This window comes from Pituophis catenifer, unplaced genomic scaffold, assembly GCF_029215685.1.
Source record: "Pituophis catenifer annectens isolate HBS135680 unplaced genomic scaffold, rPitCat1.0.hap2 SCAF_6, whole genome shotgun sequence".
Taxonomy (NCBI): Eukaryota; Metazoa; Chordata; class Lepidosauria; order Squamata; family Colubridae; genus Pituophis; species Pituophis catenifer.
In genome coordinates this window covers 46,013,814-46,031,231 of record NW_027256886.1, presented here as the reverse complement: position 1 = coordinate 46,031,231, position 17,418 = coordinate 46,013,814, and the positions used below count along the sequence as shown (strand labels likewise).

The 17,418-nt window shown below is 35.4% G+C and overlaps 1 protein-coding gene across 1 annotated transcript in view; it reads left to right on the top strand.

Annotated features, from left to right (window-relative positions):
* The window catches only part of CFAP43 (cilia and flagella associated protein 43), a 53,641-nt gene that overhangs the window by 23,115 nt on the left and 13,108 nt on the right, over positions 1-17,418 (top strand). Inside the window, exons 17-31 of the mRNA XM_070945619.1 lie at positions 1,490-1,620; positions 2,568-2,736; positions 3,165-3,269; positions 4,779-4,856; positions 6,453-6,578; positions 7,188-7,292; positions 8,249-8,365; positions 11,780-11,980; positions 12,341-12,547; positions 13,255-13,344; positions 13,439-13,519; positions 14,933-15,058; positions 16,523-16,642; positions 16,724-16,846; positions 17,262-17,348. Of these exons, the coding sequence (XP_070801720.1) occupies positions 1,490-1,620; positions 2,568-2,736; positions 3,165-3,269; positions 4,779-4,856; positions 6,453-6,578; positions 7,188-7,292; positions 8,249-8,365; positions 11,780-11,980; positions 12,341-12,547; positions 13,255-13,344; positions 13,439-13,519; positions 14,933-15,058; positions 16,523-16,642; positions 16,724-16,846; positions 17,262-17,348 (1,866 nt within the window). The remainder of the gene's footprint in view (positions 1-1,489; positions 1,621-2,567; positions 2,737-3,164; positions 3,270-4,778; positions 4,857-6,452; positions 6,579-7,187; positions 7,293-8,248; positions 8,366-11,779; positions 11,981-12,340; positions 12,548-13,254; positions 13,345-13,438; positions 13,520-14,932; positions 15,059-16,522; positions 16,643-16,723; positions 16,847-17,261; positions 17,349-17,418) is intronic.

The window sequence follows — 17,418 nt, the reverse complement described above, 5'->3', positions numbered from 1 at the left end:
TTATGGCATTCATGTGTGGGTTCTGCAAATTCCAATTTTATCCCCTATGTGATTCTACATGAAACTGCTTAGTGATATCATTTTGGAAATTTAAAATGTCCATATGCTGAGTCTCCCCAGTTCTATCTCTTTTTTTCAACAGATCAAGGTAAGTCAGAGGAATTGCTCAGTTAGTCCTACGTACATTAATGGACTGGATGAGAGCTAATAAATTAAATCTTAATACAGACAAGGAAGGTTTGCTGTTAGTAGACAAGATGGATAGTAGATGGTAGGTGCTGCTCAGTCTATTCCGGATGGTGCTATGTTCTTCCCAAAAGACTAATTCATATTTTGATGTTGCTTTTGGAGCCACTTTTGACATTACAGACTCTGTATACTGTGCTCTGTGATACAAAGCACTTTTTATTACTTCAGGATGACACCACACATGTTACTTTTAAAATAGCTTCACTACAGTAATACATACTCAGATGACTTCACAGTTAAATTGTTGCCATGGAGGATTGCCCCTGAATATGCTTCAGAAATTTTAATACAAAATAATATCAAGCAGACTGACTGTAACAGGGTAATACAAAATCATACAAATTTTCTGGTGCCAATCCAAAGTGAGGCCGTTAATTTATACTTTAATGGCTTCAGAACACAGTACAGTGTCTGAACAAGTGCCTTTCCCATTTGTTTCTGACCATATCCTAAGGTCATCTTTGGAGGACCTGAACTGGCTGCCCTCTTCTACTGAGGTACAGCAAATGTCTGCCTGAGAGCTCCCCAAATTTGAATATTGAGTAAGTATACCTTCCCACTAAGGTATACTTACTGCCTTTTCAGTTCCAGGCAAAGACATTTTTACTCTCAAATGCCTTTTAATATACTGATGCTGCTGCAGTATTTAAACTTTTTATCTATTATTTTCATTGCTTATTTTGTATATTTTATACAATGCTTTAGTGTATAGTTTTATCAGTTGTTTTAATCAGTTATCAATCCCTAATTTGGGATTTTAATTACAATATTTCAAAGTTTCTTAATAGGAAGTGGGGAAGGAAAGAAGGAAGGCTATGTTCTTGTTACAGGATAGGATCAAAAGATTAAGAGTTCAAAGTTCCATCTGTCACCAGCTTATCTGTGTCTCTCAATAGTGATCTTTATCTGTAAATCATGGGGTTTTCTTTTTTTGAAATCTGACCATATATATTTATTGATATAAATATATCAATAAATTGATATATTGACATATTGATATATATTTATTAGGATTAGTAAATAAATATAAATCACATATTTGAGATATACTTTACAATTACAACATTTGCCAATACCTAAAATAGGGCCAATAATATCAAATCATTTTTAGTCTTCTCAAATAGTTAAACTATATACAGCCTGCAAAAGTTTTCATTATCTCTTTCCAGTCTTTCCTCACAATAAATTCCTAAGCCAGCAGATAAAACAGTAATTTTTTTCGTAAATATCTTTCTTTAAGGATATTCTGACTTGTGAATACTGTCATTCGTATAATGGACGAGGAATTAAATCATTGGCATTCTCATTGGATAGCCAATTTATACTTGTCACCGGAACCCAAGATGGAACTCTTGTTTGTCTAAAATGGAAGTATGTACATATTGACGAATAAAAGGATGATATAAAATATTCAGATTTTCAGCAGACTTCTGCTTTTCAAAAACATGGCTATTTGCCTTTATATATTTTTATTTGCATTAGACCAACTGATTATTATAATTATTTAGTCCTCAACCCATTTGAGAGATGTTTTAATTTGATTAAAACCAAATACTATACTTAAAACCAAATTTTCTGTAGAAATAACTATGCGTTTTATTCAAAATACATCAGATATGGGATGCTGTCAGAAGAAACAAGCAAAATTTGGCTGTGATTTGTCTGCTTCTGTAGATATTAATATTACTAGAAGGATGAAAAAGAAGAAAAAGCAATGTGCTGACTAGTATATTCTAAAACATTTAGGGGGAAAATTGACCATCTCTACTTTTGTTTTGCATGTGCTCTGCAAAGTACGGCTGTAATTCTACAATTACTGACCAAACTGTGTGGAAATGTTTTATGAATAAACCAGAAAAGTGATACATTTGTATTCAAGGGAAGTCATCTGCCCTGAGAATAAGATATTTTAGGTTGCCTGAATTTCTTGTGAAGGTATATAGATATAGGATGAAGTTCTTCAGGCAAGAAAGGAAGTTTAAATCATTTTTATGATACTAAAAGTATATTCAGTGCTTACTGAAATCTGCAAGCATTAAATATTACAATAAAAATCTGTAAACCTATTGAATATTGGAAAATTTACCAAACTGAGGAACCTGGTATATTCTTGTCTCCCACTAATAAATGCTTTCTTTTAAAAACAAACAAGCTTCTTTGTTTGTTTAATAACATGCTTTGTTTGATAAACAAAGCATGGACTTGAAGTTCTTTTTAAAGATTCACAAGATTATTTTATAAATCATACTTGATTCATCTATTAAGGATTGCTTATCCACATTTTCTTCTTTGACTTTTTTTTTCTTTAATTCTTCCAGGAAGATTGGGGAACGCAAAATGAAGGAAGCAGTTGACTTTGGGACACAACTTCTAATCAACCTTAACAACTATATTTTCAGTGAAAACTTATTTATAAAAAATATGGATGAATGGGCAATAGCATCAAAACCCACATATAGCATATCATTTGAGACTAGTTCTTCACAGGTCTTACACTATTTAAATATATAGCAAATATAACCAATAGAACAGATATTGAGAAGATAAAAATGGGAGCTAGAATTAGATTAATTATTTGCTGTAAAATCTTTGTGATTGAAACTTATTTTTCTTTTTCATTTCATTATTAATATAACTAGCTATGTAGATCTGTGATGTGTAGTCATTCACAGAGAATCATAACAATCAAGATGCCTGTCCTTACACCCTTGATTCAATGGCATACTTAATTCTGTAATAATTGACCAGTAAAGTAATTCATTTAGATTAATTTAATTTGTACTTCCCACCCTGAAATTAAGAAGAAACTGATACTAAATATAGTTGAAATATAGATTATCTATCTATGTATTCAACTAAAAACACAATACATTATGTTATTTAACTGTATTGTAAATGAGCTTTTTTCATTCAAGTTACATGGAAAAGCAAGCATTGAAGTGACTGATGAAGATGAATACTATTTACTTACACAAGCAAAATCTGAGGAGACTTCATGGTTAGATCAGAAAGCAGAGAAGGTACTTTTGTAGTATAGTAAAATCTGAAGTATTGTAGTAAGATCTAAAATGGACATATGGTTATTTGTCTCTTCGTTTGTTTATTGTGATTTGATTAAAATTGATATCTTATTGCCCTATGAAATTGACTATGACTAAAACCAAACAATGTAGGACACAGCCTCAGTTCTACATAAGCAATACCTTCATTTACTATAGAGTGCCATGATTGGTTTAGCCATGGTATGTTGAAAAAGTCAGAATTAAGAAAAAGCAGATTGTAGGAATATTCTATTTTCTCGAATCTAGTCCCTTCCCTTACAGGTAGTTCTCAACTTACAACCACAGTTCAGCCCAAAATGTCTGTTGCTAAGCAAGACAGTGATTAGGTGAGTTTTGCCCTATTGTATGACCTTTCTTGCCACAAAGGTGCTTTTTCAAGAGACAACTGGACTTTCTGGTTTTTCTTTGAAGACATTTAGCTTCTCATCCAAGAAGCTTCTTCAGCTCTGATTGGATGGTGGGAAATGGAAGGATCCAGTCAGAGCTGAAGAAGCTTCTTGGATGAGAAGCGAAATGTCTTCAACGAAAAACCAGAAAGTCCAGTTGCCTCTTGAAAAAGTACCTTTGGGACAACCATGACCTGGATGACCGAGAATCTCCATAGGCATTTTCTTGCCATAGTTGTTGAATCACTGCAGTTGTTAAGTTAGTAACACAGTTGTTAACTGAATCTGTCTTCTCCATTGACTTTGCTTGTCAGAACATTGCAAAAGATGATTACATAAGCTGGGACACTGCAACCATCATAAATTTGTCAAGCATCTAAATTTTTACCACATGATCATGGGGATGCTGCAATGGTTGTAACTATGAAAAATGGTGATGTCACATTTTTCAGTGCTGTAACTTTAAATGGTCACTAAATGAATTATTGTAAGTCAAGGTCTATCTGTACTGAGATATAGGCATTTTAGAAGGACTAGAAAAAGGAAGCAGACAGTGGATCCTAGTTGATTTCCAATTCCTTCTCTAAGAATGCATTGTTTCTTGGATGAGGTACTGGATCTGTAAACTAGATCTTTGTCTGAATAAGTTGTTCCTTAGAATTTTTGCAGTCCAAACTACAAATAGTACAGAATTCTACATGAAATATGGAAGTTTATTTAAAGCTTGAACTTTTATAGATTAATGAATTAGACTTGATCTGCTATTTTTCTCAGGTTTTGTACTACTTAATCTTACTATGGAAAAAAGAGCTAGCAGGGGATAGTGGTTGATTTCCCCCCCGACTTTACAAAATATAGATTCTTGGATGAGAAGCGAAACGGCCTCAAAGAAAAAACAAGAAATCCAGTTGCCTCCTAAAAAAGCACCTTTGGGATGATCCAACCATGATCTGGATGACTGAGAATCTCTACAGACTTTTACAAAATATAGTTTTCACATTTTAATGCAGGTCTACCTTGTTTTGCTTTGTATGTCAAAAATTGCACAGTTTCCATTCCTCTGTCTATTGTGACATTTCAGGCAATCAAGGATGAAACTGACCGTTTTGCTGAAAAGAGAAAAGAACTAAAACATGGAATTAAAGTGCTTCGTAAAAAGGTGTGCATTGATAAATCCCCAGTCTGCTTCCAGAAGTGCTGTGAGGACATAACTTTTATGTTTCTCATGCTTACTTTTATAACATAGCTTATTTGACTGTGGCTTTTATACAGTCTTAAAATCCTTTGTTTTCCTTTTGCCATATAGCCATAACTTGCTTATGAAGGGTCCTTGGTGCTGTCTAAGCTTGCTTGTTTTCTCGCAGATGTTTCAGTACCCAAACTAGGTAATATCATCAGTGTTAACAACTTGCTCAGGATTCAGGTAATGGGATTCCACAAGGATGTAGGTTGAATTGTAAATAGCCAAATTATTTACCTGAAAAGATAATAGGGATGTTTTCCATGCATATTCAGTTGGGAAACATCTGTACCACTGCAGCTGTATATGAAGGTCAGTTGAGAGCAGACTAGCAAGAACTAATCAGTCAGTTCACTCTGGGTGAACTGCTTTGGAAGTGCTTTACTTTGGATTCCTGTACTTAACAGTGTTTTGGACTCAGTGGCCTAAACCACCCATTTCAATTTTATAATATTATTACTCTAAAAATGTAAGATTTAGAAAGGTGTTCTAACTAAACATTGTCATTTTTATTTTATACTTAATGTAAGATAGTAAAACAGCATTCAACCATATCTAATAACTATAGCTAAAGTTAACTTGCGCCTAGTAACATTTGCAGAGAAAATGCCCTTTCAATCACCATGAATCAAATATGATGCTCTGGTGCCTTTTTACAAGAAAACAAATCATTTGATATCTTTTAAGATTGCAAAATCTCATGAGGTTTTTCTATGATTTCATACCACAATGCCAGAACCTTGTGAAAGTTGGTGATATTGCAACCTTAAAAAAACTTGTGTTAATATTGTTTGGAGAGACAGTGGGCCCTCTAGCTCTCATAGACCACATATCCTTATTTAGGCCTCATGTGCTTATTTTCAGATGGACTCTTAATCTCCTACTTATTGGGAAGTAGATAATAATTGCAAAAGAACTATTGCAGTCCTTCAAACTGACAGTTATTTTGAGGCTACTGAAAATGATTCGTTTGTAAATCCAACTGCTGTTGTGTGAAATAACTGCTTATTGTTAGATTGGTTCTATGAATCTAAACTAGCAATCTTCATGCTAGAGTCCCTTGTTCTTGGCAATGACTACGCCAGTTTTAATTCACAGTGCAATTGATTTCTTTGCACTTATACTATCAAATGATTATCGTATATATTTATGGATTCAGAATTTCCATTACTTTCCTGATATGAAATGGACTTGTATTATTCTTGTGTTTAGATACAATGTGCTTTGTGTAGTTGCTGAAAAGGTAGTACCAGCAGGGTATATGGAAATGCAGTCTTTCAACTATTTGGAGACATATTAGTCATAGTCTTTGTCTCTTCTTGATGATGTCCAATGGTGTTGCATTTTCACTCACATTAAACTTAGCATGGCTAATGATTTATTATTATTATTAAAACTTACATGTTTGGAAGTTATACTTGAAACATACAGTATATCAAGATAGTCATAGATTCTCCATTCCTTTACAAATACATGCTTCCCTCACTATTAATTTCTATATCATTACAAAAATAGATTCAAGAAATGATGTTTGAAAATTCAGTTGCACCTAAAATTGAAAAACTGGACCAACAGGAATTCAATCTGGATGTAGAAGAACAAGAGAAACAGCAAATACACAGCGCTTCAGAAGTGGAAAGGGTATGATGAACTTGTTGGGATTCAATTTACTTTTATTTGTTCCGAACAACAAAAAAAGTCTGTATAGAGAATAAGAGGAATTCTAGAATGCTTAAAGTGAACTAGAATTATACAGTATATATTATTCGTTAGGGCTAGATTTACATATTTATAAAGATCAAATAACTTCACCATTCAAATAAATAAACAAATCAGAAGTTAGAATGGGGTTGTCCTAAGGAACTGGTTTATTTATTTCTGACTTCATTTTTTCCTTTTCTTCTTCAGCTGTAGAATCTAAGAAAGGAAAATTATTCTTATAAGTCACAATTGTACAATTTTTGCTTAATTATATAAGTAACACTGAAAGATTTACATATCTAAATGTCACTGATATTAATAATAGAGCTTTTCTTTACTTTATTTACAGAGTTTCCAAATTGATATTTTGTCTATCAACATAATCCAAGCAGCAAATATTTAAATCCATGGGTGCTTTCTAAGATTTTTGTGATACATTTTTGATTAATATTATATATTGCATGATTTACATGAGTGCAGGGTTAACATGGGGGACATATAAACCAAATGGATTTTGTATTCTCATTTGTTTTCTGTTTTATGATAAAGGTGAGGAAGGATATAGAAATGGAAAATCTAGCCAATTGCTATTTACGTGAGATGATCAAAAAAGAGTGTTGGGATACCATGTTGGTTAAAGGACGTTCAATTAAGGTAATTATTTTTCCTTTCTCACTTTTACTCCAACTTTTACTGTAACTAAAATTCAAGCAATGCTTAAATTAATTAAATCTAGGAAAATACTGCCGGTAGTCCTTGGGTTTAGCAGCTGTTTGAAGTTATGATGGTGCTAAATAAGGAGACTTACTGCTGTTCCTCAGCCTTTGCAGCACGCCCATGGTCATGTGATCATAATTCATGTGCTTAGCAATGGGTTACAATTATGACACATCTCACAGCCATGTGATCACCATTGGCGACATTCACTGGCAGCTTCCAAACAGCAAAGTCAATGGAAAGCCAGCAGATGGTGATCACATGACATTGCACCTAATGGCCATGCAAGGTTTGCCACAATGACCACAATGGAACTGCTGGAATTGTTATTGTAAGTCATCGCATTCACGTAATGATGTACTTTATAACTGATGGAATTTTTAGTCCCAAATACTGTTGTTAACCAATTACTTATAATGCATCCAAAACTATTGTCCAATTATGAACAGCATCATGAGAATAATTCATATGGGAAAACATCCTACTGTTTAGTAGAAGATGGCTTTAAAAAGAAAAGAATCAGTTAATAGTACAATAATACACCTCTAATACTACAATAGTCCTGAAGATGAAACTCAAATACTTTGGCCACCTAATGAGAAGGAAGGACTCACTGGAGAAGAGCTTGGGAAAGATGGAGGGCAAAAGAAGAATAGGATGACTGGGTGGATGGAGTCACTGAAGCAGTTAGGCGTGAGTTTAAATGGACTTCAGAGAATGGTAGAGGACAGGAAGGCCTGGAGGAACATTGTCCATGGGGTCACGATGGGTTGGACACAACTTCGCAACTAACAACAACAACAAATAGTACAACATGAAGCTTTTGTAAGTTCAAACTATATTAAACATTGTATTTGGCATGAGTTATACTTGCATTTTTTTTCTTTCCAAAGACTTTCCATTCTTCTTGTGAAGTTCAGAATTATCCGATGAAAGGACGGAGTCCAGAAGAAAAGCAAATGTTGGAAAGAGTTTTGTATTTAAAGAAGATTGAATCAATAGATATGAAGGTAGAATCTTCTTTTTTTTCCTATGAAGGAAAAATAATTTTCATTGCCAGGTTTACATTGTCTGATGATTCTTATATTCCAGTGTTTCTCTTAACTATTCCCATGCTGAAATGGTTCAGGTAGGTTATTCATCTATACTAGAGCCTAGTTTATAAAACATTTCATAGCTTTTAACTCATGTACAGTACATTATTCACATAACAGAAAACAGCCCCAAAAGATAAATATTTAAGATAAATGTATTTGACAAACATGGATTTGTCAAAAATAGATCATGCCAGACTAATCTTATTGCACTCTTTGATAAAGTGATAAAACTAGTGGACCAGAGGAATGCTGTCGATATAATTTACTTGGACTTCAGTAAGGCATTTGACAAAGTAGACCATAACCTACTACTTGATAAAATAGAAAAATGTGGGTTAGACAGCATCACCATCAGATGGATTCGTAACTGACTGACCAACCTCACTCAACGTGTAGTCCTAAATGGAACTGCACCTACATGGAGGGAGATATGCAGTGGGGTACCCCAGGGCTCTATTTTACACCAAGTACTCTTCAACATATTCATCAATCATGTGGACGAGGGGATAGATGGGAACTCATCAAATTTTCAGACAATACCAAGCTAGCAGGAATAACCAACATTCAGGAAGATAGGCTTAAGATACAGAAGGATCTTGACAGACTTGAACACTGAGCGCTATCCAACAAAATCAAATTCAATGGTGAAAAAAGTAAGGTTCTACATTTAGGCAAGAAAAACAAAATGCACAGATACAGTATATGTGGTACCTTGCTCAATAGTGGGGACTGTGAGAGGGATCTTGGAGTCCTAGTGAATAATCACTTAAATATGAGGCAGCAGCTACCAAAAAAGCCAACAGAGTTCTAGGCTGCATAAACAGGGACAGAATCAAGATCAAGTGAAGTGTTAATACCACTTTATAATGCCTTGGTAAAGCCATACTTGGAATACTGCATCCAATTTTGGTAGCAAAATGTAAAAAAGATGTTGAGATTCTAGAAAGAGTGCAGAGAAGAGCAACAAAGATGATTAGGGGACTGGAGGCTAAAACAAAGAATGGTTGCTGGAAGTAGATATGTTTAGATTTATGAAAAGAAGGACTAGGGGTGACATGATAGCAGTGTTCCAATATCTCAGGGGTTGCCCCAAAGAAGAGGAAGTCAGACTGTTCTCCAAAGCACTTGAGGGTAGAACAAGAAGCAATGGGTGGTAACTAATTAAAGAGAGAAGCAACTTAGAACTAAGGAGAAATTTCCTGACAGAACAATTAATCACTTGTTATTAATACAATTTGCCTCCAGAAGTTGTAAATGCTCCAACACAAGTGTGAAGAGCAGGTGGCCCGTGCGCATGCGCATGCCGGAAATGGGAAGAACATCTTCCCGGCGCACGCATGAGTACCGGGCAGCTGCTCTTCTGGTTTATGGCACTCCCATGCACGTAAAGACCAGCTGGCCGGTGCATCAGAACCTGGAAGAGCAATGGATGACAACTCGCATGCCCAAAGACATGGAGAGGGGATCCTGGTGGTTGCTTCCTAGGAGAGCAGAGCTTCTCGGCCAGAACAGGCGGGCCAGGGCTTCCCTCCCTCCCTGCCTGAGTGGGTTTCTTGCATGATCCCAGTCCTCCAGCCCATGGCACTGACGTGCATCTGCGGTCTGGAGAACCTGGCTGGCTTGTGCGCCCTAGAACAGTAGCAGCAGTGACTGTTCCTGCCACCGCCGGGGATGAGGGGGCGATGGTGGTTCTCATGCTGCTACTTCTGGTCGGGATGCTGGAGGAGGAGGAGCCATTGGGGAGGCGAGCTGCCCCAGGAGGGCCGGAGGAGAGTGCAACTCCTCAGCCATGGAAATGCTGCTGAGGGCCCAGCTCACTGGCTGTGCAGGAGCTGAGTCCACGTGGGAGGAACGTTTGTCCGGTGCCAGGCTATGAGGCACGCCAGCTGGGAAGCGGTCCTGCAGAAGTGGCAGGAGGGGAGGGGCTGCACTGGTTTGTTCTTGGTGGAGGGCTGGGGGAGCACATCATTGACACTATTCTGGTTTCTGGCACGCCCAGCTGGTCTTCTCACGCACATGCATGCCAGAAACCAGAAGATGCAGGCACCAGGCAGATGCTCTTCTGGTTTCCAGCACACAGGCACGCACGCTCCTGTTTCAGCACTCAGTGCTGAAAAGGTTCGCCAACACTGTTCTATTCTATATATTGTATATTAAACATAAAAATCCATGATGTCATGGTTAAAAAATCATATAAACCAAACACAAGCAACATTGTATGTATGGATTCTAGGACATGTAGAATCCCAGTGAAAAGACCTACGCTTTCATGCTTCCCTGAATAATAAATTAATGCTACATAAAGTGAAAGCTATAAGATTTGATAGCTGAAATACCATAACGGTTAAAGAACAAGATGATTACCAATCTTTCGTATAAAGTTTTTACTCAATATCCTTTTCTGTTGCCGCTCTTATTGGTTCTCTCTGACAGTTAGCCTAAGCTTGCTGCTAGCCTGTTTTCTAAACTATTTACTAAATGATTTTTCACTTATAGCTTTTATGTACACTGAGAGCTTATGCACCAAAGACAAATTCCTTGTGTGTCCAATCACACTTGGCCAATAAAGAATTCTATTCTATTCTATTCTATTCTATTCTATTCTATTCTATTCTATTCTATTCTATTCTATTCTATTCTATTCTATTCTATTCTATTCTATGCTTATGCTTATGCTTATGCTTATGCTTATGCTTATGCTTATTTATTTATTTATTTATTTATTTATTTAATTTGTATACCGCCCTTCTCCCAGAAGGGACTCAGGGCGGTGAACAGCCAAAATTAAAAAACATACAAATGCAAAAGTTAAGATAATTAAAAGAATTAAATCATTGGCTACCCAAATTTAAAACCCCAAATCCATAAAATTTAAAATCCCAATTAAAAACCATTTAGGCTAGGCCGGCTTGATGAAATAAAAACGTCTTCAGGGCTTTACGGAAGGTCTGGAGGTCCGGGATCAATCGTATTCCAGGAGGCAGCTCATTCCACAGGGCGGGTGCCCCCACAGAGAAGGCTCGCCCCCTGGGGGCCACCAGCCGACATTGCCTGACCGACGGCACCCCGAGGAGGCCCTCTCTGTGAGAGCGTATTGGCCGGTGGGAGGTTATCGGTAGCAGCAGGCGGTCTCGCAAATACCCTGGCCCTAAGCCATGCTTATGCTTATTCTTATGCTTATGCTTATTCTAAATTTACAGTATTGCATTGTTTTGGCTTCTGGGTCATGAAATGCAACTTCTATTTCAGATAAATATTTTCTACAAAATTTACTACGGTTTATGGTATTAACAATATTCTGCAATATATATTTATATATTCACCCAGCTTCGAAAGAAGATTGTAGAATTTGATTCCCAACCTTCAGCCATTAAAGAGGAAGGGGAGAAGACAGAAGAAGAAGAAGAAAAAATAGATGCTCTGGTTGGGAGTCTGAGCGCAATGTATGGTGGGAACACATCTCTTTTATATAACCAGCTGGAACTGCACACTAGAGAGGAGAAAATAAGTCAAATTACATTGCTATGGGTAAAATCGTCATACCTGTTTATTTCTTCCACTATACATAGGCAGGATTGCTTTTGTAAAGTATTCTATATCTTATAACAAGAATAACTAAGCGATAACTCCAGGTAGCTATAAATTGGGTTTTACACAAACCATATTTAAGTGTTCTAGAATTTGTGTGATACCATGTTTGGATGTCCATGTCATGTTTTCAGAAGAAAAAGCTTCAGCAATGAAACCAATGTAGAATTTTAGAGACCAGTGGTCAGAATTGCAAGCAGTTTTAAACTATTTGAGGTCACTTAAGAAACTCAGTTATTTCACATGCAATATTACTATATGCTATTTAGTAACACTGCCATGATATCCTTGATATTTCAGGACATCATCTATAATATGAAGAGTGCTTTCAATAAGGAGTTTGATTCAGTCGCACGAATGAAAGAACTGGAAATTGCACGTGTAAAAGAGAAGAACATAAGAATAGCACAGATCTTCAACCAGCTTGATATTAAAGAAGAAATCTGGGTGCCAACTCTTACAGATAATGAGAAACCAGAGCGAACCCTGGTGGTTCAAGAATCAGAGGTCAGGTATTTGAGATTCCCAAATTTTCTCACTTGATAGACAGAATAAATGTATATAGCAATGTTAAATGACTATGGAGATTCTCAATCATCCAGAGAATCTCCATGGTTGTCCCAAAGTTGCTTTTTCAAGAGGCAACTAGGCTTTCTTGTTTTTCTTTGAAGACGTTTTACTTCTCATCCAAGAAGCTTCTTCAGCTCTCACAGTTGATGAAGCTTCTTGGATGACAAGCAAAATGTACAGAGCACAAGTTACCTTTTTAAACTGATAGTTTTTGTTATGCTTTTTAATATTTTCTATCTTGGTTTTTAATCTTATGAGATACTGGTTGTCTACTTCGATAGAAAAGTAAAAACATTACACATGGAATGCATTTATGTGGCTCAGATAAAAACTTTTAACAATTAAAAAATTATTAAGATAGCGACAAACTTTTATTTCCAATTACACTAATATATAATAGTGGTACCTCATGTATAAAAGTAGTCTTTAAACCAGGGTAACACAATTATTAACTTATTCTACAATCTTAAATATGCTCTTTCATTATTCCAATATTTAAATCTTGTAGGGTACTCACAACTTAAAAGAATCCATGTTTGTTATGACGTAAAAATTTAAAGGAAATTGTAGCTGGGGAACTTGTTAGGAAAAATGTCAATTACTTGCTCATAGAAGAAGCTAAACCTCATCTTTTGTTCCCACAGATTAAAGTAGAAAAGTACTTAACTCCAGTGCAGAAGGCAAAAAACAAAATCATGGCTCGGATTGAATATAAAAGACGACTTGCTGCTCAGGTAGCATGATGTGACAGAGCCTTATTTTTCACAGTTTTTCTAGCTTGATCCTTTCTCTACTCTTTCTCTGATCTTTTATTCTGCCATTCTTCAGGGTGACAATGCAAGAGAACGTGGCCTTATGGACATGATGAATGGAGTCCTTGAAATAAAAAAGGAAGATATTTTGAAGATGGTGAGTTATGTTTCTACTAAATCATAAAGATTTCATATGATTACCAACTAATATAATGTACATTCATAATCAGTGTGTGTCCCAAAAGATTATCTCTGATCCAAAGAGATGCAAATAAAAGATTTAGGTAGGGTAAAAGGCAGGCAAGGTAGAAGATAATAGACAAGAAGACTTACAGAGAAATGCAGGTAAAAAACAAAGAGAGAAAGATTGCTGAGTTTGCACACACAGAATTAAAAATTAGAGATTTTCAGTATGCAGGCAACAGTGTTATTAAACCAGGCAATAAATGTTAAATTTACAAGCATGTGATCTACAGGTGCCCATATATATAAGTATACATGTTCTTACATGCAAAATAATAAAAATAATACAATAAAATAAATGAATGAAAAAAAAATTCAGCAGACATTATGAATTTTAAAGAGTAAAGGTAATAAAACACAGAACTTTCAGAACTGAGGAAACTATTCCCAATGGTTTAGGAAATAAGTGCAACCCACTCCCTCCAGACTAACAATTAAAGCAATATGGACACCTACTGTATGTCCTTCAGGTACCTTGAGAAGAACACAGCTGTGAGCATCTTAACCTTACCTCAGTGCCTGCACAGTCCAAATTATAAATTAACTCTTTGATTTGGTGATTATTATTTTTTTTTGCTGTAGAAATTCAGGCTAATTGTATAGTGGTAGGAACTCCAAAGGAGAGGGTAATCCTATAAACTACAATATTTTAAGAACTCTAATCAATAGATGCATCTCTGGGAGACAAAGGAATGGGGGCACATGTCCACCACCATCATTATCCCTATTCCTAAATCAGCCATAGAATTTCAAAAGCTCCAATTTTCCACATGTAATTCATAGAAGTGTGCTAGCAGCACATATATCAGAAATACTCTGTGTTGAACTTGTAACAATCCTGAAGAACACAGCACATGTACATTCATTACTTGCTTCCTCAGAAGAAGCAGCTGACTAACCTGCCCCTTAAGTATTATCAGAGTCATAAGGGTGGACATGCACCAATGTACTTCCAAAGTGTCATTAGAACCAATTGTATCACAAAGTACAGTATATGAGAGATTTCACACTCTGATTCCATGGCCTTGTCAATCAAATGAATTGGGGTTTGTTCAAAATGCAAAGAACCCAAAATTTTAAAAGGTTTCAAACATTTATTTTCAAAGTTATTTTAAACAAGTTCAGCTGTTAAAAATCGGCTTTCCATGGGGTTCAACAGATACCAAAGAGGGATTGGAAACCATGTTATTCTCATATTACATAGAAGATAGATGCATTGTTGAATATCATTAGAAAATACATTCTGGAACTTAATTAAAATCTTTTAGTTTTTGCAAATATCCAATGTCCACTGTTGTTTCTGAAATGATTTCTTTGATATACTCAGGAAATCCCACCACCTCCATTTGCATCAAAAGAAGAAGCCCTTTGGAGTGAAGAAGAAAAAAAAATATATAAGGAATATGAAAAGAAGGTTAAAGAACTGAATGAAGAAAGAGAAAAACATCGAAAGGTAAATGGATACAAAAGAAGATTATTAAGCTTCTCTTTCATTAAAGATTGGAACCTTTTTTATTAGTAAAGCCTTCTTGACTACTTTAAATCAAACATAGATAGTCAGATATGACCAATGTAATCTCTTTTCCAAATATTCCATTGTCAGATTTAAAAATAATCACTTTTTATATTCAAAATTTTAAGTAAATAGGAATGAGTAATTTGTCTAAGCATGAATGAGGCAGTCTTCACTTTCCCTCATAAGACACAAATCATGCCAGTTTCCCTATATTTAGTTTAATTTCTTTTTCTGCCATAGACAGAATGAGATGTCAGCAACATGCCACCTTAGTTGTTTACTTTTATTATTTTCTAAATGCAATTCTTTTATAATGTACAATTCACAAGAAATGACTGGACCAATTCGCTAACAAATTTAATTTCCATTCAACTTGAGTGACCAAGAAACTAAGGATAGCTTTTTTCTAAGTTTTTCTTAATGTCATGAAATTAACAAAATATATTTACAAATCTGAGTTTCGATGAAGGGAGTTTTCTTTTACATTATTAATAGCTTGGTATTAAATTCTGACCATAGTAGGTCATAATATAGTTTGGCTGGAATTAATGCATTATCTGAACTAAACCATTGTCATTTGACATCCATCAGTTCAGTTTAGTGTGATATGCCAATCCAATTTCTTTTATTAAATCAGAAACTGATATTTTAAAATCAGATTGCAACAATTGGGGATATTTGTTTATTTTTATTTTTATCCTGCCTTTATTATTTTTATAAATAACTCAAGAACATCTCTAACAATTCTTTCTTCTCCTATTTTCCCTACAATAACACTGTGAGGTGAGTTGGGCTAAGAGAGGGTAATTAGTCCAAGGTCACCCAGCTACCTTTCATGGTTAAGGTGGGACTTGAACTCATAGTCTCCCACTTTCTAGCCTGGTGTCTGAACCACTAGACCAAATTGGCTTTATATCCTGGCTTTATTTTTATATAAAGCTTTTTCAGATACTGGAAGAGAAAACAGGACAGCTTACAAGGAAATTCTCAAATAAATTAAAGCCACTAGAAAACTTTTTTCTCAAAATATGTTTCATTATATCTTTAACTGGGAGTGAAAATGAGCTACTAAATAAATAGTTAAATTGGCAGCAAGTTAGATGGATGTTTCCAATTCTCCTCTGTTTGCTCAGGACCTTTTCAGCTTTCTCTGATTATAGAGTGGTGAGAGATAGAAGCTGATGAATTTTTCAGTCATTCTGGCTCATAAACTTCACATCTGTAATTCTTCTTGGTCCTTCAAATTCCATATTTCCATCTTGTTCTTGCAAACATAATTGTCTAGGAAAAATGTAGAAAGAGATTATTAGGATTGAAAAGACGCCAAGCATTTCTTATGCATTATTCTTATCTGCAGTTAATATTGTCACATAAAGACATTGCGACTTTTCCCCCCCACAGATTCTAGAAACTGAACTGAAAAAGCTTCAGGGTTCGATTCAGGAAAGTACTCAAGGATTTGATGAAATCCTGAACAGGCTCTTTGACAAAAAAGTCCACTGTGAAATGGTTATATACCAGGTGAGTTTGAATAATATTGATCATCCTTGCTTCCATATAAGCAGCACTTACTGTTTGTTCCCTTTTTAAACCTTTTATTAGGAAGAACTCAAAATAACTAACCTCATCTTCTCACTGCTTTTGGATGAAGAGGTGACCTCAAGAGAAGCTGCACTCCATCACCATCTTAATAAAAAAAGGAAGGAAAAGGCAAGAATATCTGAGGCGTGGGGGGGGGACATTGACAAAATATTTACTTCTCATGATCCCTGCCCTTTTAGAATCAGAGCGGTCTGTTCAACGAATAAAATTTTTTCTTGTAAAATCCCCTCATCTTGAAAATATCATCAATAATTCTTTATAAATATCCCTTACATTTCATAAAAGTTCACTTATACTAATTCACATACCGCTATGATAAAATACGTTTTGCTTGTTTGTAGTTTTTCATGTGGTTTAAGAAAATGACTTACATTTTTGAATGAGGCTAGTGATATGCTTAACTCAGTAAAGCTAGTCCAAGGGGGGGAAGGGGGAGGTGGGAGAGTTCCTGTATATAATCACTCATCCAATTGTGCTAACATGATTTAACATTTTATGTTCTAATGACAGGCAATCATATTGATCTTTATTTTGCTAGGTAATATCCAGTGAAGCAGTAAAGGCAGCTAAAACAGAAGTGGATGCTTTTAGAGAAGCTTACGACATATTAATTGCTGAAGACAAAGTAAGACTTTAAACTGTAGATCAATGTTTTTCAACCTTGGCAAATAGAAGGTTTATGGATTTCAACTTCC